The sequence below is a fragment of the Littorina saxatilis genome, linkage group LG8, assembly GCF_037325665.1.
Source record: "Littorina saxatilis isolate snail1 linkage group LG8, US_GU_Lsax_2.0, whole genome shotgun sequence".
Taxonomy (NCBI): domain Eukaryota; kingdom Metazoa; phylum Mollusca; class Gastropoda; order Littorinimorpha; family Littorinidae; genus Littorina; species Littorina saxatilis.
The window spans coordinates 37,845,310-37,868,546 of NC_090252.1; the positions used below are offsets into that span (position 1 = coordinate 37,845,310).

General features: G+C 41.1%; 1 protein-coding gene across 1 annotated transcript; it reads right to left on the reverse strand.

Annotated features, from left to right (window-relative positions):
* Positions 1–6,087: 6,087 nt before the first annotated feature.
* Positions 6,088–11,884, reverse strand: LOC138973452 (uncharacterized). The gene is made up of 5 exons (XM_070346171.1): positions 11,604–11,884; positions 10,992–11,114; positions 9,078–10,825; positions 8,676–8,888; positions 6,088–8,457 (listed from the first exon to the last, which is right to left on the reverse strand). The coding sequence occupies exons 3-5, from the start codon at positions 10,807–10,809 to the stop codon at positions 7,460–7,462; spliced, it is 2,943 nt and encodes a 980-aa protein (XP_070202272.1). The 5' UTR covers positions 10,810–10,825; positions 10,992–11,114; positions 11,604–11,884; the 3' UTR covers positions 6,088–7,459.
* Between the last annotated feature and the right edge of the window lie 11,353 nt (positions 11,885–23,237).

A 23,237-nucleotide genomic window follows, 5' to 3' on the forward strand; every position in this document is an offset into this window, starting at 1 on the left:
GTTACTGACGCATAGTCGCAGTGGTGACCGTCACAAACGTTTGCTGTTAGTGGCTCCCTGTCATGTGCCACTGGATCTAGGACTGATTTCCTGCTGAACAGGCCCCGACGGGTGAAGGTCAACGACTGTTTCAAGGAACCCCTGACGCTGAACACTAGGACGCCACTGAAAAGTGCGCGTCTTGTCCCCTCTTCTCTTTTTATATTTAGTCAAGTTTTGACTAAATATTTTAACATCGAGGGGGAATCGAAACGAGGGTCGTGGTGTATGTGTGTCTGTGCGTGTGTGTGTGTGTGTGTGTGTGTGTGTGTGTGTGTGTGTGTGTGTGTGTAGAGCGATTCAGACTAAACTACTGGACCGATCTTTATGAAATTTGACATGAGAGTTCCTGGGTATGAAATCCCCGAACGTTTTTTTCATTTTTTTGATAAATGTCTTTGATGACGTCATATCCGGCTTTTCGTGAAAGTTGAGGCGGCACTGTCACGCCCTCATTTTTCAACCAAATTGATTGAAATTTTGGTCAAGTAATCTTCGACGAAGCCCGGACTTCGGTATTGCATTTCAGCTTGGTGGCTTAAAAATTAATTAATGACTTTGGTCATTAAAAATCTGAAAATTGTAAAAAAAATTTATAAAACGATCCAAATTTACGTTCATCTTATTCTCCATCATTTGCTGATTCCAAAAACATATAAATATGTTATATTCGGATTAAAAACAAGCTCTGAAAATTAAATATATAAAAATTATTATCAAAATGAAATTGTCCAAATCAATTTAAAAACACTTTCATCTTATTCCTTGTCGGTTCCTGATTCCAAAAACATATAGATATGATATGTTTGGATTAAAAACACGCTCAGAAAGTTAAAACAAAGAGAGGTACAGAAAAGCGTGCTATCCTTCTTAGCGCAACTACTACCCCGCTCTTCTTGTCAATTTCACTGCCTTTGCCATGAGCGGTGGACTGACGATGCTACGAGTATACGGCCTTGCTGAAAAATGGCATTGCGTTCAGTTTCATTCTGTGAGTTCGACAGCTACTTGACTAAATATTGTATTTTCGCCTTACGCGACTTGTTTACATTTAGTCAAGTTTTGACTAAATGTTTTAACATAGAGGGGGAATCAAGACGAGGGTCGTGGTGTATGTGTGTGTGTGTGTGTATGTGTGTGTGTGTCTGTCTGTGCGTGTGTGTGTGTAGAGCGATTCAGACCAAACTACTGGACCGATCTTTATGAAATTTGACATGAGAGTTCCTGGAAATGATATCCCCGGACGTTTTTTTCTTTTCTTTTTTTCGATAAATACTTTTGATGACGTCATATCCGGCTTTTTGTAAAGGTTGAGGCGGCACTGTCACACCCTAATTTTTCAATTAAATTGATTGAAATTTTGGCAAAGCAATCTTCGACGAAGGTCGGGGTTTGGTATTGCATTTCAGCTGGGTGGCTTAAAAACTAATGAGTGAGTTTGGTCATTAAAAATCGGAAACTTGTAATTAAAATTATTTTTTTTATTAAACGATCCAAAAACAATTTCATCTTATTCTTCGTCATTTTCTAATTCCAAAAACATATACATATGTTATATTTGGATTAAAAACAAGCTCTGAAAATTAAAAATATAAAAATTATCATCAAAATTAAATTTTCGTAATCGATTTAAAAACAATTTCATCTTATTCCTTGTGGGTTCCTGTTTCCAAAAACATATAGATATGATATGTTTGGATTAAAAACACGCTCAGAAAGTTAAAACGAAGAGAGGCACAGAAAAACGTGCTATGCAGCACAGCGAAGCCACTACCGTGCTAAACAGGCTCGTCAGTTTCACTCCGTTTAGCACAAGCGGCGGACTATGGTCATTGTAAAAAAATGCAGTGCGTTCAGTTTCATTCTGTGAGTTCCACAGCTTGACTAAATGTAGTAATTTCGCCTTACGCGACTTGTTTATTACATTTAGTCAAGTTTTGACTAAATGTTTTAACATAGAGGGGGAATCGAGACGAGGGTCATGGTGTATGTGTATGTGTGTGTGTGTGTGTGTATGTGTGTGTGTGTGTGTGTGTGTGTGTGTGTGTGTGTGTGTAGAGCGATTCAGAGTAAACTACTGGACCGATCTTTATGAAATTTTACATGAGAGTTCCTGGGTATGATATCCCCAGACGTTTTTTTCTTTTTTTCGATAAATGTCTTTTATGACGTCATATCCGGCTTTTTGTAAAAGTTGAGGCGGCACTGTCACACCCTCATTTTTCAATAAAATTGATTGAAATTTTGGCCAAGCAATCTGCGACGAAGGCCGGACTTCGGTATTGCATTTCAGCATGGAGGCTTAAAAATTAATTAATGACTTTGGTCATTAAAAATCTGAAAATTGTAATTAAAATTATTTTTTTATAAAACGATCCAAAATTACTTTTATTTTATTCTTTATCATGTTCTGATTCTAAAAACATATAAATATGTTATATTCGGATTAAAAACAAGCTCTGAAAATTAAAAATATAAAAATTATGATTAAAATTTAATTTCCAAAATCGTTTTAAAAACAATTTCATCTTATTCCTCCTGATTCCAAAAACATATAAATAGGATATGTTTGGATTAAAAACACGCTCAGAAAGTTAAAACGAAGAGAGGTACAGAAAAGCGTGCTATCCTTCTCAGCGCAACGAATACCCCGCTCTTCTTGTCAATTCCGCCACTGGCACTGCCTTTGCCACGGGCGGTGGAGCGACGATGCTACGAGTATACGGTCTTGCTGCGTTGCGTTGCGTTCAGTTTCATTCTGTGAGTTCGACAGCTACTTGACTAAATGTTGTATTTTCGCCTTACGCGACTTGTTAAATTTTGTTTTAACATATTCACGAACGACTCTGATCTCCACCAACCTATCTTTCTTGGTGATTAAGTTTCCGACGACACGACTGAAATGTTGAGGGCCTTGTCAAGGACTCTGACGAGTTGGCATACAGAGCCGAGGTTGAGCGGCTGGTTCAGTGCTTATTTTTTGAAAAATCACTGCTGTGTCGACCACAGAGATATGTGGTGTCGACACATCGGCTCGCAACGGCCGTGACAGCAATATCCTCACAGCCTGCTGTAAAATACGCAGAGCTGTGGACTATTTTGTGACCCTTTGTGCCGAGCATAGTGAACTCTACAGTCTCATTATAGACCCCACCTCTGTACAGTTCGAGTAGGCCTACATTATGATAGAACGCCCCCCCCCCCCCCCCCCCGCCCTCCCCCCTCAGTGAGTCTCTATGCATGTACACCCCCTTCTTGCAGCCAACACCCTTGAAAAGTAAATCCGTGCGTGCGTGTATGTGGGTGCCAGTGTGCGCACGGTGTGTGTGTGTGTGTGTGTGTGTGTGTGTTTGAGAGTGTTGGCCTACGGTGTGTGTGCGTGTATGGTGTACACGTTTGTCAGTGTGTATGTGTGTGTGTTCGTGTGTGTGCAGACTGGCATACCTGAACTCTTAATATATAGCTCAGTGACAGACAGACAAACACCCCTCTCTCTTTCTCCCCCTCCCTCTCTCTTTCTCCCCCTCTCACCACTAACACACACACACACACGACGTATACACACAAACACACACACACACCAGTCCTCCCCCACCCCTCACCCGAAGTCGGAGTACAAAAATTAAAATTGTTGACATGCGCATTCGGAACAGCGAGCCACTAAAACTGACCAGTACTCAGACAGCGCGTGTGGGTGGGTGCGGAGTTCAGTGCGGCCCGACTAAACTACGCGCCAGCACGCGCTACCTTGAACCATAGCACTTATATACTTTATTTTTATATTTCTAGTTAGTTCATCGTCCATTCTTACATAATACAGTTATATAGTTAATTGTCCATTCTTACATAATACAAAATTTCAAGCTTGAGTGTTGAACATTTCAGTAGTTATGACGGGTTTTAGGCGAGCTAATGCGCTACTCTCAAATCCGACAAAATCCGGCAGTGACTAAAACTGCGCACTACCAATTTTAAGTGGACGCCTGCTTCAAAGTGGTTGTGCAGTTGCAGGGGCGGACGAGGGGGGGGGGGCACAGGGGGCACGTGCCCCCCCCCCCGAAAGAAAAAAATTGGAAAGCTGATTCTATGAGTATGACCATTTCTAAGTTCAAATGGCACCAGATGGCACCATTTTGCTTCTTTCGGTCAAATTTTTTTCCGGGGGGGCATGCTCCCGGACCCCCCTAGCAAATTCGGGCGCTTCGCGCCCATCACATTCACTTTCGATTCAAAATGCACCCGCCCTTACAAAGCAACTGATCCGCCCCTGAGTTGGTATGCATTAATGTATGTATTCAGTCAATGTCGAAGTTTTGTCATAACTTCCGTAATTTTCATCATTGAAAATTGACATTTTGTATTATGTGAGAATGGACGATGATCTAACAAGAAATATAAAAATAAAGTATGTAAGTGCTATGGATCACACACACACACAGAGGAATGACTGGCTCCGCATCCGACTGACTGTGTTGGAACGAATGACTCCGTATCCGACATTGTTTTTTATCACTGAAGTTTGAAATTTTGTATAATGTAAGAACTGACGATGGAATGACCAGAAACATACAGATAAATCATATAACAGCTATGAATCTCAGTAGCGTCCACTTAAAATTGGTAGCGCGCAGTTTTAGTCACTGCCGGATTTTGTCGGATTTGAGAGTAGCGCATTAGCTCGCCTAAAACCCGTCATAACTAGACTACTGAAATGTTCAACACTCAAGCTTGAAATTTGGTATTATGTATGAATGGACAATGAACTATATAGACAATAAAAATAAATTATGTAAGTGTTATGGATCACCGGGTAGCGTCTACTTCAAATTGGTAGCGCGCTCCCTGTTTAGTCAATGGAGGAAATCGTCGGATTTGAGAGTAGTGCATTAGCTCTCCTTAAACTCGTCATAACTTCCGTATTTTTCATCATTGAAGTTTGAAATTTTGTATTATGTGAGAATGGACGATGAACTAACTAGAAATATAAAAATAAAGTATATAAGTGCTATGGTTCAAGGTAGCGCGTGCTGGCGCGTGCTAGCGCGTGCTGGCGCGTAGTTTAGTCGGACCCCATCAGTGGGCTACACGCGCACACTGACCATATATTAGGTGCCCTCTCGCGGCGGCCTGTGTAGTGCAGGAAGTTTTGAGCTCGCTGTGAGTGCTGTACAACCAGCAGACGAAATAGTCTACACAGCTAGCCGGGGCATTTCGGAGCAGACAGCAAGAGCGACAACAAGAGCGACAACAGGATGAACTCAAGTTCAGAAATAACAGCGAAGTTTGAGCGAAACTTTACTGATGAAAGAAAGCACATTTTTATCTGGTTTGCGAAGAGAGACCGACCGAGAAACTTCCTGAATGAACCTGCGTGTTACATTTGGCAGCCACTTGTTCGCGACTGCAAGAAGAGGCTATGAAATTGAATACTGAATAGACCGGCCATTTTCGTCGGGCGGTGTTTTCTCTCGCAACTGCGGAACCGAAATGAAAGGCGTTGTTTTTCACTGCCTGCTCCCTAAACATTGAACTGAGCTGCCTCCTTGCCACCACCACGACGGAAATAAAAAAATGTGAGTACAAGTCGAACTTAGTGTCATAACTTTTGAAAAAAATTCCTATGATTCATTTTAAAGTTCCACACAGTAACGCGACCGGGTTTGATGTTTTGGCATACTAGGCCCAAGCCTGAGTGTTAGCGAGGAAAAATGTGCAACGTCCAGACCTGTTTACCCTTACGATTTTGGCGTAATTTATTACGATTTTCTGAAAAAAATACGCCATTCCGCTATCCGTGTCAAGACTACGATTTTCATAAATAAAAAAAATGTAAAAAAAAAAAAAATTTTTTTTGGCAAAATGGGGTGAAAAAGCACAGGACTGACCAGAGATCATGTCTGTCTGATGAGACGCTGGAGAGCCTTATTCTAGTGGTGAAGTCTCGCCCTCACTCATTCGGCAAGCGCAAGTACAGTAGAGAAGCGCTTGACACACTGAAAAAGGCCTACTACGAGCAAAAGAAAAAGAATCAGTGATGTAGGTATGTTAGAGAAAAAATGAAAGGTAAATGAAATAAATGAAATGTAGTTTGTTGAAAAGATAATAAAAAGACCATTCCAATGGTATAAGTATGAACACTGTGAGTCAATTTGTTCAAAAGTTACGAATTTTTAATTGAATAAAATCCCGTCCTTTGTTTTACTAATTGGACATTAGAAAATTTGTGACCAGATTACATGCGCTGAACAACAAAAACCTGCCTAACTTTTTTATTTTCAAAGCTAGAAGAAAACCAAAGATATCTCTGGAATTGTTATGGCTAGAGCTATTGATTGAAATAAAAAAAAAATGACAATTTTTTTTTTAGTTAATTAATTAATTAAATAAAAGGTGAATTAATTACCGTCGTTAACACAACCAAGCGACTGTAAACCTGCCTAACTTTTTTATTTTCAAAGCTAGAAGAAAACCAAAGATATCTCTGGAATTGTTATGGCTAGAGCTATTGATTGAAATAAAAAAAAAATGACAATTTTTTTTTTAGTTAATTAATTAATTAAATAAAAGGTGAATTAATTACCGTCGTTAACACAACCAAGCGACTGTAAACCTGCCTAACTTTTTTATTTTCAAAGCTAGAAGAAAACCAAAGATATCTCTGGAATTGTTATGGCTAGAGCTATTGATTGAAATAAAAAAAAAAGACAATTTTTTTTAAGTTAATTAATTAATTAAATAAAAGGTGAATTAATTACCGTCGTTAACACAACCAAGCGACTGTAAACCTGCATAACTTTTTTTTTTCAAAGCTAGAAGAAAACCAAAGATATCTGTGGAATCCTTATGGCTAGAGCTATTGATTAAAGTGGGAAAAAAATGAAAGAAATTAAGTTAATTAATTAACTAAAAGGTGAGTTAATTACTGTCGTTGACACAATCAAGCGACTGTAAATTCTGTATATTTTTCAAACCTCTCAAGTGATATTGAAAAATGTGATGTTTTCAGAAAACCTGTGACTAGGACTATCATTCTACTGAAAAAAATCACACCCAATGTATGAATCAAAAGATTTGAAGCTTATTAATTTTAATAATTAATTACAGCTATACGTACACAGTTCATGAAGTCCGGACACTTACACAGGCAGCAAGCACAAGTTCCACAGTCTATATATACAGTTGATGAAGTTAATAAAGTTCACCCTTTGAATGTACATCAGGCATCTGCACCATCCACAGTATAAGACAGCATAAGTTCACCGGCGATGACGTCTGCCGCAAGTTGAAACTTGCCCATGTCGTAGTCTACTGCATGATCTTCCTCCTCTTCTTTCGGTGACCAGTATACAGTTGATGAAGTTAATAGAGTTCACCCTTTGAATGTACATAATATACAACAGGCATTTGCACCATCCACAGTTTAAGACAACATAAGTTCACCGGCGATGACGTCTGCCGCAAGTTGAAACTTGCCCATGTCGTAGTCTACTGCATCATCTTCCTCCTCTTCTTTCGGTGACCAGTATGCGATGACTAGCACATCCGGCTTCTTCTTCTTGGTCTTGAGGACCTTGCCATAGTACATTTTCTGGCTGTTGGTGTCCTCATCAAACCACATGTGGCAGAGGCGGCGACCGATGATGGTTCCAGACAGAATGTCACTCACATCAGCAGCCTCTTTCTTCTCCAGATCAGGGAACAGCTGCTCGACCTGATGAGGGGCGCAATCCTTGAGGGCTTTCTCAATCTTTCTCCTCTCCTTCTCTTCCTTCTTTTGCTTTTGGGCGGCCACACGGCGTGACATTTCCTCCTTCATTTGTTCATGTTTTTGCCTGTTGGCATTCCTCTTCTTCCTTGCAAAGGAGATGGCCCACGTCACAATCTTGTTCTTCTCTGTGGGTTTGGCGCGGAGATAGTCTGTGCATTTGTTCTTCTTTGCACGCAGCATGGACGACAGGTAGCACAGTGTGGCGTTGGGGGCCTTCTCCTTAGCCGCACTGAACATACCCATAAGTTCCTCCGCATCGATATTGTGGAGACGTGCGGTCTGAGTTTGTGCTTGGAGGTCATCTGTCTGGACAATTTCAAACTGTTTCTTGTATTGGCGATCGATGACGCTCATCACGGCATCCAAGCACAGTGTCAGCATGTCCCTCATTTCATCAGTCCTAGGAGTGAAGGCAGCAATTGAATGGAGGACAGGATCTTTGCTGATATCCCCACCGAAGAAGTCGGTTTGTCGGTCCAGGAGCGAGAGGGGATCCATGGCGCTCTGGGCAATGGTGTTGTGCACGCTTCTGACGACATCAACGCCAGCCAGGTAGTGCAGTCCTTTCTCTGGTCCAGCGTAGAACTTGGTCATCCAAGGGCCGGTCAGGAGCTTCCCGAACAAACCCAAGGCACAAAGCTCAAGGATGCCTGGGGAAAAAAATAAATGTTTTTTAGTTCAAAGCCAGCATGACCAAAAACTAAGTAATGTTTCAATTATACTTTTCATCAACTAGCACCCATACATAAATCAGCTGCAGAGACATAATGCTGGTTGCTGTGATCATGACTTCCACTGTTTACACCAGTATAATTATGTTAAACAATGTGAATGAACTTATAATGCTACAATTAATAATACTCATTACCTGTCTCTGATGTGAAGTCATGGAACAAACTGTCTCTCAGACCTCCGCATGACACCACACCAGTTGCAAGGAAATCCCTCATGAGGTCATAGTGCTGAACCAGAACTCCACAGGTGTGGAACAGTATGTGGAGACGGTTCCCCCTGTAGCGTGGCAGGAGTCCTTTGGGCAGGCTGTGATCCTCCAAGAAAACCTTGAAGCCCTTTGGGTCACCTTCAGACATACACACAAATACTAATTAGCCAGGTACATATCACTGCTATTTTAAGTGTAGTCAAACTTGTATGAAAATGTTGGGCTAAAAAATTACTAAAACACCCAGAACAATATTCATTATATTGCCAGTTAGTCTAGATAGGTGTTGTGCTGGCATTTCATACCAAAGAACACATGAAACCTCACCTTTGCAATCTTTGTAGCGCATCTTGTCTAGCTGCAGGACAATGTTGGCAGCAATGCAATCCTTGCCAAAGAGTTTCCCCTTCGATGTCTCCAGTCCTTTGAGTGACGACCGACAAGCACTGGCCATGGTGTCCAAGGGGTGGAGGTGACAGTTTAGTTCAGTCAAGGATTTTTGCCACAACGCATTTATTTTGGTGATGGTGGCATGGTTCACGGCTGCTCGATCACTCATGGTGTTGCTGATGTTGGAGATGATAGTTTTCCTCACTTCAGTGTACTCTTGCTGGTGGAAGTCGCTGTACACTTTTGCTAAGTGATCCACAGACTGAGCGATGTGTGTCTCATAATCCACTGCAGTCCCACCAGCAAGTTGGTCGATTGCCACCACAACACACTCCGTCTCTGTTGTCATGTGGATGGCGTTGATGTGAACCCCTTCTTGTGTTGTGGCATCAAAGGCTAGGGTCAAGTTCTTGGTCGCTATTGCTGTCTCGGCTGCTTGAAGCTCAGAAATGACGCCTATCTCCCGTGCCATCTGTTCAACAGTTGTCCGGTTTGGGATGCTGTTGAATTCAATCAGAGTGTGGTCAGAAAGTTTCTGCAGAAGCAGGGGCACCGAACGAGTGGGCACATGACACATCAGCATATCGTAGATCAGAGCCCTGATGTCTACGCAGTAAGCTCTCCCAGCTTTGGCTGTTGTCTTGCTGGTGTTTGCCTGTCTCATCTCTTCAACTTCTTCTTGCAGGAGCAAGATGTCATCTTGCAAGGCACGGATGATGTCATCTTTCTGCTTCAGGTTGCTGCGGTGGTCTCTCTCAAGCTGCGATGTTTTGCTGTCCAACTTTGCCTTGGCCAAAGACAACTTCTGCCTCAGTCGAACAGTTTCAGATTGTAACTTCGTCAGTTGGACCCTGGCAGGCTGTTCCTTGAGAGCAGTTTTGAGCTGACGGATGGTCTTGTTCTTCCGCATGATTGTCTGCTTGAGCTGCTTGCACTTGTATGGTCTGGACTTGACCTTCTCTTGAAGCTCTTTGACTTTGGCGCGTTGTTTTTTAATGTTGGTGGCATATTCTTGGGAGAGAAATGTCAACCTCCTCTTCATAGCCTGCTTTCTGGGGGTCACTTGGTCACTTCTCAACCTGGGAAGTCTGGCGGGTGACTGGGAAGTTGAGGGACCAGGGTCAGTGTAACAGAGCAGCAAAGGGGGTGCTGAAGACTGAGGTGTCAGCAGAGGCACAGAGGTAGGCAGCGGAGGCACAGAGGTAGGCAGCGGAGGCACAGAGGTAGGCAGCGGAGGCACAGAGGTAGGCGTCGAAGGACCGGCTGCTGTCTCAGGCAAAGCAGGGGACGCTGGATGGACTGGAGATGGACAGGCTGCTGCTGTAGGTGCAGGTTTTGGTGGCTGTGGGTACCTGAACACAAACACTTCCTCGCACAGCGCGGCGAATGCAGCTTGGTTGTTTGCACGACTGTAGTTCTCCATAAAAGGATGAGCTCTCCTCACAAGACTGTCCACTTGGCCATACTTTGGTTCAAAACCAAATCGATGATTGATGTCCCGCATTGTCTTCAGGATCGACTTGCCAGCTGAAATGTAGAGGAACAGGACGTGTCCAGATTTGCAAACCAGGCTGTGGTCGTCGACAGAAAAGTTGTCAATCAGAAACTGACGTGCAGGACCAGGCTTTCTGGTAGGGGCAACAAGTTTCTTCTTCTTCGGTGGAGGCATGATGACACTCAGTCACCTGCACACAGAATAAACAAAAAATATTGGCACAGTGTTAGTGTAAATAAAGATTTTATAAGTTTGAACTCCAGTTACCTGAAAAGAGAAAAGAAATCTTACAATGAACTCAATACACACACACACACACATGCAATCCAGCAATAGAAATGGTAAAGGCTTCATACCTGTAGATTTGTAGACACTGATGGAGTGATGACTGAAGTGAAGGAATGAGTAGGCCTACTTTTGACTTCAATAAGTTGTCCAAAACACACCAAATAATCCTGTCAGTTATCAGGAACAGCTCCCTAGATAAAAACAAAACAAAACTTGTGTCACCACCTGGTCACATTTACAAAACAGTCATTTGACAGCAATGTAGCTTCTTTCTTACTTCAACATCGTCAAAGAAGACAAAAAATCCAATGTAAACAATGTTCACAACCAATCAGAAGTCGCGGTCTGGGTCACGTGACCACATGCGGTCGATCTTACATTACAATTTGAAAACCAAACAACACGCTTTTATCTAACACAAAAAAGACCTAAATTGTTTTAAGGAAGCATACGGAATGTTAATAAAGTAAAATACATTAATTAGAAGTAGTATAAACGATTCCACTAGATTTGATGAAGATTCTCAGAAAAGCACTTGATCGGCCATTCCTGGCGCGATCTGAAAAACTGACCACATTAAAATGAGCAAATCTCCAAATTCTTACCACAAATTCAAAACCTAATCACTAAAATAGACTCAGAAATGATTATTCTACAAGCTGATTGCAGAATCAACATACCTGATATCCACGTTTGATGTCAAAATGGTGTTAGAAGAAGAACCAAAACTTTCAAACTAGCGTAGCTCAGCTATTACGCGTCGCGGGAAGTTGAAACTTGTATGTAAATGAAGGGAAAAACGTGAACTACGTCACAGAAAACGCCGTCTTTCCGATAAACGAAAACGAGGCTAGAAAACAGCGAAAGAGAGAGAGTCGCTGAGCGCGCGAGAGCCGAGTCTGGGCACAAGTTTCGCGGAGCAGCACAGCTGCGCATTCGTGACGTCACTCACACATGCCTAACTGATGCATGTGCTTTTGATGTGATCTTCTTTGAAATTATGATGACTACAAAAACTGACTGATGTGTGAATGATGGATATATGTGCATGATTGCGTTTCGCAGACGCAGTTGTCATGTGCGTTGTAAGGCCAAAAAAAAAATTGTCTGTTTCTGGTAACATGGCTAAAAAAAATAGGGTCGGTAGGTAGGGATTTTTTTTTATTTTTTTATTTTTTTTACCCCAAATGTAGACCAATAAAACTAACTTTAAAAATCGCGCAAAGAGACTGGATTCACTATACATAGAGACAAGACACTCAACACATTTACAAATCGTCAGCGGACTTTCGTTTTCACACGTTTTTGTTGTTCATTTTCTCACCCTGTCCTTTACCACAAAAAAAAATTAAAAATTTTTGAGTTTGGAAAAAAAAAGTTTAGGGTCGGCGCCGAAATTTAGGGTCGGTCGGGTGACCAGAAACAGACAATTTTTTTTGTGTGGCCTAATTGGCGACGAATGCTGGATGATTACTATTTTTGTGCCAGGATTACTATTTTTGGGGCTGAGCATTACTCCAAAACACTTATGGGGGTAAACAGGTCTGAACGTCTACAATTTCTGAAACTAGTGATAGGGTCGAAGATGATATGATGAGGGCTTTTACATTGAAGTGAGGGGCCAGAGGCTGTACAGTGTAGCGAAACGTTAGTAACTCAGTGATGTTCCTAGGACTGAATAAAAAAACTAAGGCCAAAAAAAAAAATAGGTCTGTTTACGGTAACCCGACCGACCCTAGTTTTTAGGCCCGACCCTAATCTTTTTTTTTGGATCGTCTGAAAAAAAACAACAAAAAAACGCATCCAAAATAGAGCTGTTTGCGCTCAAACAGCAGACGACAGAAGGGAGGTAAGCTCAAAGTACTGTTTATAGTTATGTTGGGCAAAAACAGGGATTGATGAGAAGAAATGAACTGTGAAACATCATAGAGAGGGGAGAAAAAAAAAACCGACCTACCGACCCTATTTTTTTACCCTATGTTACCGTAAAGACCTATTTTTTTTTTGGCCTAATAGGACATCATGTCCTGACTACAATAAAACAATAGGACATTCAGATCAAGCGAACCAATCATGGCACCTAACCTTTTTAGATGACTGAGAATATGAGGACAGGCAACACTGAGCAATGAAATTCTGACATGAGCATCAAAAATAAGAAATGCTCAGATGGAAAAGTCTGATTGTAATGGGAGCTAAAACACAGCTTTACCGGAAATAAAAAGTCAAAACATAATTGCCTTCATGTCTCTTTCCTTTATTGATCGTCAATCATAGGTATGCATGGACAATGATGTAAGTACTTGGTGGACACCAACTGCAAGATATTTCTATCAAGTTAAAACTTTTGGAATCTTTGATTTTGTCTAGTGTTTGAGTTACATTTTATCCATAAAATCCAGCCAGACAGCACCTACATTTTGTGTAAATCAATTGAGCAAGAAATAGTTGTTGTGAAGACACCATTACTTACATCATTTGGCAAGTCCATCACTTTTTTACAAGAACAAGATTAGGCAGCATTGTAATGCTGCTGATTTAATTGATCACCTTTCTGGTAGACCATGCAACACAACTGAAAACAAAAGTGAAGGCCTGAAAATAATATGGCAAGTGGATCAGATGTAGCGTAAGTTATGAAGACACCAAGCGTAAGTTAGGAAGTCTGTTATGTTTGAATTCTAGTACTCTTGAAATCTAGTCTGGTGTGTAAGAGGTTCCTGATACAGTTTGAAAATGAAATGATCTCACTCATTCGATTCATTGCAACAATAGCAAATATTCACAGTTACAGGCAAAGTCTGAAAATTATTACGTAAGTTATTTTTGACACCTGAATTGTTGTGTCCAACATCATCAATTATCGTTTCACAACTGATTATTTTTCTTATTCGCTTTTTTTCTTTTTCCGTTTTCTGTAGCAGATAACATACGTAAACATGTTTTGATTTACATTGTATCTGCCATCTACCACAATTGTTGATTGCGTTGGTTCGAGTGACACGAAACGAAAATGGTGTCAGAAATACGAACGTAATCTAAAACAAGCCACACTATTAAAATGCAGGAAAATGTAACTAATATTTCCCCTTCACAGCTTTCTTTATACAAACTCGAAGAAACTTTAAGTCAATCACAAAAATATAAACTTTGTTTCAAGAAAAGGTCAAATTTTCCTGACTTTCTTATTGAAAGACACCAAGAAATGTCGGCAGAGTGGCGAGAATGACGAACGAAATCCACTAAGTTCAGCATCAATTTAAACAAATGCTGGTGATTTTGCATAAAACATGAACAAAAGTAGTTGCCTGTTGGGTAACTCGCCTGAATACGATTTGTGTTTCGTATAATGTTCACTATGTATTTTATATTTTGTAAGCGCCTAGGGCTATATTTAGATTAGGCGCACAAATGTTCATAATAATAATAATAATAATAATAATACAGCAAAATCAATTAGGGATCGATGATTCTTGAAGTTCGTCTGTCTGAAAAACTCTTGAGATGTCGTAAGTTTGCGCGAAACGCCAAAGACACGAACAACTTCCAGGTCAAAATACCTCCTCAATGCATTGTGGGAAAGGTGAAGGCCATTTATTCGTAATCTGTGGAAATTTCCGCAGAGCATTGAGTCGATTGACATTCGTTCGTGTGCCTGTGTCGACTTCGCGTTAGATTTTGGAAGTGCAAAAACGTACGTAACGCAGTGAAACAAAACGTCGGATATTGCCTTTCACACATTCTTTCACAACGCTAGGTTTTTTGATTGCTTTTATTTGTGCTAGATTGTGTCATTTTATTCAGTAACTTCCAATTATCAGTGGAAATATCGAGTTGCATGTGAAAGATATGGAGTTTGGAGTTAGTCGTAACATCCACTTCATACTCTTTCTTGTGCAGTCGTATGGAGTAATGAGCTGATCCTGTTTGTCAACACCCCCCATGTTGCGGTTGTATTCCGTGGAAACAATGGGTCTCTTGGTGATTCCTCGACGTCGTCGATCGGGGATAGGTTTCTTCCTGTGTCCATGTGTAGTAGATGCACCACCTTGGTTGAGTGGTACTTGGTGGCAACTACCTTGTTGTCACCAATTACTGCTGCTGACTCTCCTGAATAACACAAACATAAAAGATGTAATTCTTACACTCAAAAACAGCAATGTAATGTACCACCACCAACTTTCTGACCAGTCTTCGTTCAGACCACCTTTCACGCCAACATCAAAGACCAACAGTGATGATTCCTTGAGTATTTTACTTGGCTCACAGATATAGCATGGTCTCTCTCGTGTCGAGTCGAGAAGTGAATTGGAAGAGTTCTCTTCCAGACCAAGTTTTTTTGGTTTTTTGGCATACATACATACAGTTTATATAGGTTTCGCACATCCTTACTAATATATCAAAGTTGTCAACTAACTGTCCCCTAAAAACTGGACGCTACTGTCAGGGATCGCGTTTACGCACAATTTTTGCGTATTTGACGCATTTTAAAAGTCGCTGACGCGTTTTTTTTCGTAAGCCATACGCAAAAATATTGTAACTTTTTCTTGTCTTCACGCAGCGCTTTTGCTCTGACTTAATAATCACCCGATCCTGAAACTGACTATAGGGCTCGAGAAGTGACGACACACATGAAATCTGCGCGTCAAAACTAAAGTCCGTTTCTTTTTGCATCGAAGTATCGCAAACGAACGTAACGAGGGTATTACCAGATAATGTCTTGTCGGATAATGAAACAGACATTAGCTGCTCTCCCATCTCGCGCTTCCAGAAGGCGGAAAGGGGTATTACCAGATAATGTCTTGTCGGATAATGAAACAGACATTAGCTGCTCTCCCATCTCGCGCTTCCAGAAGGCGGAAAGTGTGTCTAGTCGTATCAGAGCGGGAAACAAACTCGCAAGGCCCGAAGGTTGGAGACAGCAGGGGTGGAGTTCGACAGAAAAACTCGCCGTATTTAGGTAAGGAGTGTCTTTAAGTCTTTCGTGCGTGTTTTGTTTGTGTCTGTACGTGTTTTCGTAGTACGCAAAAATATTGGTCCGTGACTCGTTTTTTTCGTTTCGTTGCGTATGACTTACGCGTTTTTTTAAAAAGCTAGCGCGATCCCTGTACTGTTTCCTTACTATGCCCGTTTTGATAAACAGGGGTCAAATCAATAGTTGCAGGGTTGTCCTTCATAACTTTCATTTTGAGATAGTTGGTGTGAAGCCCATCAATGAAATATCCGATCATCTGGGTCTCCACTGCCTGCCGCCCTGCTTGTCCGAGCCCTACAAAAGCCTGTTCCGCGATTGTAAGTAGTCTCTCAGCGAATACTTGCACAGCTTCGTTTGTCCCCTGTCTAGTTTGTCTCAGCACCATAAGGGCATGCTGAGGGTCAGTAATGTCCCCGAATCAGGTGGCTAGCTCTCCTTTTAAGTTTTGCCAGGTTCCCTGACGGTTCTCCTAAGTATCTTCTTAAATAGTCCGACCTTTGCTGGTCTGGTTCGCCACTTGTCTTCTGTTATCTGCGAACCCTCATAGTACTGCATATTTCTCATCGCCTTAATCCATTCATCAAATTTCTTGGGATTTCCCTCAAAAATTTCAATCACATTTCCTGCCCCTTGTGTATTTACAGTGTCCGAAAGAGTTTCTATACTGTGGCCTAATGCGAAAAATGCTGCGTCAGCCATGGTTTTAGAGGAATGACAGGAATAAAACAATCATTAGGACACTCACGTTTTGTTGTTGTGCGTTTTGGGTTGCTCCCTGGTTACAGGCTGTCATCCATCTGTTCAGCCTCCATATGGGCCTGTGCGAAGATCCCGCAGACTTTTTTCTGCTCAGCTGGTGTCATTGGGTCCGCCGATGTTGGGGTCGGGACGATGGCCACGCTGAGAATTGTGGTGTCCTCTGTCCATGGCGTGATCATTATGATTGTGTCTCTTCTCTCGTTGATCTTGACGCGTCTTTGGTTGTCTGCCATCTTTTCCCGTTCGGATCACTGGTCACGGCACCAACTCGTCAGTGTACCACCACCGACTTTCTGACCAGTCTCCGTTCAGACCACCTTTCACGCCAACATCAGACAAAGACCAACAGTGATGATTCCTTGAGCATTTTACTTGGCTCACAGATATAGCATGGTCTCTCTTGTGAAGAGTCTAGAAGTGAATTGGACGAGAGTTCTCTTCCAGGCCAAGTTTTTTCTCTTTTTTTTTGCATACATACATACAGTTTATATAGGTTTCGCACATCCTTGCTAATATATCAAAGTTGTCAACTAATTGTCCCCTAAAACCTGGACGCTACTGTTTTTTTACTATGCCCGTTTTGATAACCGGGGCTCAAATCAATAGGCTAAATCAGTTAAGCCAAAAAAGGGAAAGGGCGCTATGACCAGTTAAGCCAGTAGGCAAAGGGCGCTACTGTCATGGTGCAGAATTTACGGGACATGTGGACGCTATCTGGTCTGACACAATACTAGCTGACACAACAATGCTTATATACTGTGTGCGTGCACTTGTAGTGTCACAGTAACACACACACGCACACTGTCGGAACGCACACATGCACACACACTCTCTCTTTGCAGATTTCAACCAGGGACAAAACATTTCAATTATGGATTACAATCATGCTAATTTATTTTATTTATACACGGATTCTGTTTCTCCTTTTACTACCTAATTTATTTGACATATAGGGTCTTGCTTTGACTTTTTTGTAGCCTTCGGGTGACGTTACGGATTTTATGTATTAGAATTGTTTTAATCTAAAAATGTGTAATGATTAACTTGTGGGGTCCTGATTTGGCCTATTATGTTTTGCCTTGAACACCTGTGTCCAACACTTGGCCAGTGACACATCCAATGGCTGTTGTCCACCCTTTTTTGAAGAATGACCGCGTGTCATCCACGTCCCATCCACAGACACGTCAATGTCTCAAAGGTCAATGTCTCAAAGGTCACTGTCCTCAATTGGGTCTGCCATTTCAAATTCAGTGTCAGCTGCCAGCATGAAGAAGGCAGCCTGAACTGAACATGCAGCATTTTTCATTGTTTTGTTGATAAGATTGTGGCTGCTCTCATGAACAGGGGGTGGCAAGTCCATTACGCCACAATTTTCGCAGGTCAGCACTCCTATGCACCTCATGGTGAGTGCAGCAACGGCGATTCACTGAATTTATAGTCACATTACCTGCAGCAATCTTATCACAAGAAGGAAAAGATATTTGTGTGTCACACTCACTGTTACTACAGTGGAAGGCAAACTCACTGCCTAAATCTGTCTTTGTCTCAACAAGCTGCACATCACTGTGACAAAAGCGACAAGTTGCGACGCGACATTTCTTCCAAAAATGTCAATGTCAATTATCCTATTTCCTTCAGCCAATGGATCTTGTACATCTAAATCGTCACTACAATCACTCTTTATCAGTGTCAGAATGTTCTTCTTCTTCTGTATCAGAGTCACTGCTGTCGTCCATAAACTTGTAAAGATCTTGTATCTTCATTTGGGATCGAGTGGGCATTTTGGACATTTTTTTCATTTGCACACTCGCTTGGCACTGCCACTGCAGTCATTTTCAGTTTCATTGTTCCTTGGCACACACACACGTTTTCCATCAATAATTACAACTTTCATGTACTTATTGCCCTTGAAAAAAGCAGAATGCAAAGGTGCACCTCTACGTTTTCGATCTCCACACATGATGACCAGTCGAAGGTATGAAGCAGGTAATATCACAAAAATAACTGGCAAAAGTCTGTTTATATTCCAACCACAAGCGTGGCCATTGTGATTCAAGGGAGAGAACTGTGCTGTCAGCAGGGAGCAGTCTGAAAGTGTGTTCAGGCGCAGTATATGTTTTTGGTTGTGTTTCTGCAACCTGGTCGCTGTTTTGGAAAAACTGGAGGTTTTTGACCCCACCCCTACCTTACTTAGCAGCCAATATTTCGAAAACCACGCGTCGTACAGCAATGTTAACTGTGTCAGAATAATGTGACTGTGTGAGACATGAAGCCTGTGCTGCGACTTCTGTCTTGTGTGTGGCGCACGTTAACTGTCAAAGCAGCACCGCCCTGAATAACCCTTCGTGGTGGACTGGGCGTTAAGCAAACAAACAAACAAGAACTTGTTGGGCGCTTGTCATTTGCTACGTCACCGCAGCCAAAGTTTATACGAGTACGATCGCTATTCTAATATGTACCATAAGGCCTAAAAAAAAAATTAGGTGTGGTTACGGTAACCCGACCTACCCTATTTTTAGGGGCCGACCCTATAACTTTTTATTACATTTGTCAACAAAAAACTCAAAAAACCCCAAGAAAACGAGTGCAGAAAACGCAATGAAAGCGAAAGTGCCGGAGTCGCACACTTATTTCCCTGTCAAGTAGGTTTAATTTGTACACATTAGATAAGAAAAAAAGTTTAAAAAAAAAGTGATTGCCTACCTTCCTACCCTATTTTTTTTGGCTATGTTACCGTAACCACACCTATTTTTTTTTTTTGCCTAAACATATCATTTGTCATTGTTATGGATTGAAACTTCACATAACGTCAGGGCATGCCATAAAGTTACCGAACATATACAATTTAGCTATGTATGTAGTGTATGTACAATCGTGGTCGGGCGCGGTCGGACGCGTCGAACACGGTCAGTCGCTGTCAGGACCATGTTTTGTTAACTCCAGGCTTACTCGGGCCTTTTGTCTACAGAAGGAGTGTTGTTTCGTTTGTGTGCCCTATTCTTACCCTGGTTTCTTCACGGTGTATAGGTGAGATCTTTACATGTTTTTGTGCTGGGTTTTATTATAAATAGCGTATGCATTTAGAAGACGCTGTCTCTGTGAACCGGTGTACATAGTGATTATTTCACCAAGACATTTGTTGGTGTGAGATGAACCGCAACACGGTGGCCTAGAGGTTAAGGCGTTCGCCTCGTGAGCGGAAGGTCGTGGGCTCGTCCCCCAGCGGAGTCATACCTAAGACGTTTTACAAATTGGCAATCCTTGCCTGACGTCTGGCATTATGGGGTTAGTGCTAGGACTGGTGTCAGTATACTGTAACTGGGTGAGACATGAACCCTGTGCTGTGACTTCTGTATTGAGTGTGGTACACGTTAAATGTCTAAGTAGCACCGCCCGTCGATGATCCTCGTTGATTGAGCATGTCTGAGATGTGTGTGTATATAATACAGATTTGATATGTACAACTGCAACACACCATTGTCAACGAACTTACCTTCCATTGGTATCTCCTCCAGGTTTTTGCCTTTGAATTTTGACGTCAGATTGCTATCCTGAATTAGAAGCAGCTTCGTCAGATGCACTTTCTCGACCAAGCCACTCATCTGTTGGTAGTAACTGTTGTGCACAGCTTCGGTGTGGCCAAGGTGCTTTAGCAACCATGCCTTCTGATGAGGCTGAAGGTTGAACATCTGTGTGTGAAACAGGAAAAGAACCCATAATGTATAAATGCATTCTCAAGTTTATCTATTATTTTCCAGTTTAACAGTTGGACAGATGATGAGAACTATAATGTGTTAAAGCAGAAACAGCATATTATAATGAAACAAAATTGAATTCTCAGAATTCTGCAATCATGTTAAAACGAAAATAGTCACTGGTGGTCTGGAATTGATATAATATTGTGAGTTTTAAAATACAAATGTAATTACATTAGACATTTTCCGTCGTGTGTACCAAGTTTAAAAAATTGTTTTTATCAAATTGTTATGTTGTGTCATTAAAACTACCAACCAGTGAAAACACAAGAAGCTAGGAAGCCAACCTGAATGAATGTTGCACAATATTTCCTCATGGTGCGACTGTTGATCTTCACTGACGACTCAACCTTGGCATCCGTGCATGCTTTTGTAAGCGCCGTATATGTGCTTCTTGGTCCCTGGCCTAAAACACGAGTGGAAAGACAGGGGTCGGGTTTGGAGAAAAAGACCATGGGTCTATTGACCCTTTTAATTAAATGTAAATGGGTCATTTTCAAATTATTTCAAGACACTTGTCCACACAAAACTTGCTCGAAATGTGACAACAAAAATCGTACACTAAACAAAGTGTGCTACCGTGGAACCTATCAATTAACACCTTGAACAATTAGTCAAAATCAGGTACCAATTGAGAAAAGTGTTAACTGGAAGCTACATCTACAGGTTGAATGAAGGGAATGTTTTAACAGAGCAGGACTTATTTCAGAAATGTATTGTCCCATTATCAGTCGATCCACCGGTCGGCAAATGGTCTGAATCCTTTTAGTTTTGATTATTTCGAATTATATGCTCCATAAATAAGCGTGTATTGTGTGGCGCAGTGGTGCGTGACATTAATATGCCCTTTGATGAGCTGGACAAAACTATCATGTGTCATTTGATATTTAATTATGTTACCGCAAATGGTAAATCGAACCTTGCAAACAAATAATACAAAGTCAATACTTTACAAGAAATATAAAGTGAAATATGAAGCTTAAAGCTATTGTCCCTACGTTTCTGGAACGCCGAAGAAGAAGAAGAAGAAGAAGAAGAAGAAGTCCCTACGTTAAACTTTCTCCTATCGCCCCCAGACTAGTGCTATGCGACTCTAAACTAAATATAATAATGTTTCACGGCCGAAAGAAGTTTACATATTCAAAACTATGTTTTTAACGGTCATTTCAGCGCGAAAAAACAACCGTTCTTAATGATGACTGTACAGGGAGAGAACAAAACAAAGAAATTGCTTGCTGGCTGATCACTCGTGATCATCTCCCCATACAGATCTCACCAGCACACGCCTCTTTAAGAGACCATAATTTTATTGATAGAGGAAACAAGTTTGTTTACGACCGCGCAAACTGGGAGATGTTCAGAAGTGGCTTACGTAAGCCTCTGACCCCCGCGATACCATAGGGATACCAGTCGATCATTGTGAGGCGCTTTGTACGCAACTCCTTGATGTGGCAGAAATTACGATTCACACAAAAACAGACACACATTCACAGAGAAATATATGCGTTAATGAATCGTGATGGAATATATATTATTCGTTTTTGTTTATACCATACGACGGTTTACTTTTTCTGTCACAAATGTACACAAACACACACACTAACACATACATGCACGCCAAATGATTGGGTTTCTTCTTAAAAAGAATATAATGACATTAATTAGGAGAAAGTCACACATTTTTGTCAAATTCGGGGAAACAATGTTTGGGTTTCTTTAAAAAAAAAAAAATCTAATGATATCAACTAAAGGTCAACGGCCCTAGTCACAACATTTTGATGGAAATCAGGGAAAAAAATCGAATATAACTGTTATCAATAACGGTCAATTCTACGTGTTATATTCCCAACAGTATCCTTTTGTGCGTTTTAGGTGAACACGGGCCTCCAGGCCAACTTAGGTCAACATCGGATCAATAGTGTGGCATAAGAGAAAATAATGGATCTTCAGAGGCAGTTAAACGGTCGTTTTAACGGTTCTTTTTTAATAACATATTTCGAAAAGTAATACGTTGTAAAGATCATGATCAGTATGATAAAATGTAATCGTTTTTGGCATGATCGGACCAGTACTTTTAGAGAAATCGGCGTGGAAAGAAATCGCTGAACACTACATTATCATCGAACATCATGAATATGTTAATGACATGGTAATGAGATATTCATGAGGAGGTCGTTTGTAAAATTATCCCATTCTATTAATAGAATGTGAGAATAATACAAAATCAAAACATTACGCGGCACTTAATTAAGAGATATGTAAGAGAAAAAGAGAGAGAGATTGATTGATTGATTGATTAAACTTTATTACAGAAGGATGGAGATTTTAGGTGTTGCGTAGTCTTACAATCTGTCCTTGTTAACTAACATGAATACAAAACAGAACATGAAAACATTATAAGAGCAAAAAAGGTTGACGGCAACAGAGAGACAGACTGAATGACGGTCTATATCTATTCTGTGCGTGAATGTGTTTGCATAATTGTCTTGAAGTCGTTTTTGTTTTAAGGCTGCAACTTGTTTGTGTTCCTTTGTGGGTACAGTGGTTGTCTTTACCCCTCAATTTGTAAGTAAACTTATTTTGTTGTCTTCTATTGTGTTCCTCTATCAGTCTTCTTCATGCGTTCCCATGTGTTATCATGCGACTGTACTTTCTTTCTTTTCATACCCGCGGTACATTTTTCAGCAAATGTTTATTGTGTACACTTATTTTCATTCATACTCACGTTTCAGCACATTTTGATTTATATTTGTTTAGCTATGGCTGGGCTGAGTAATATTTGAACTAAGAGAGGGACAAAATCCGCTAGCTTTAAAAAGGGCAGA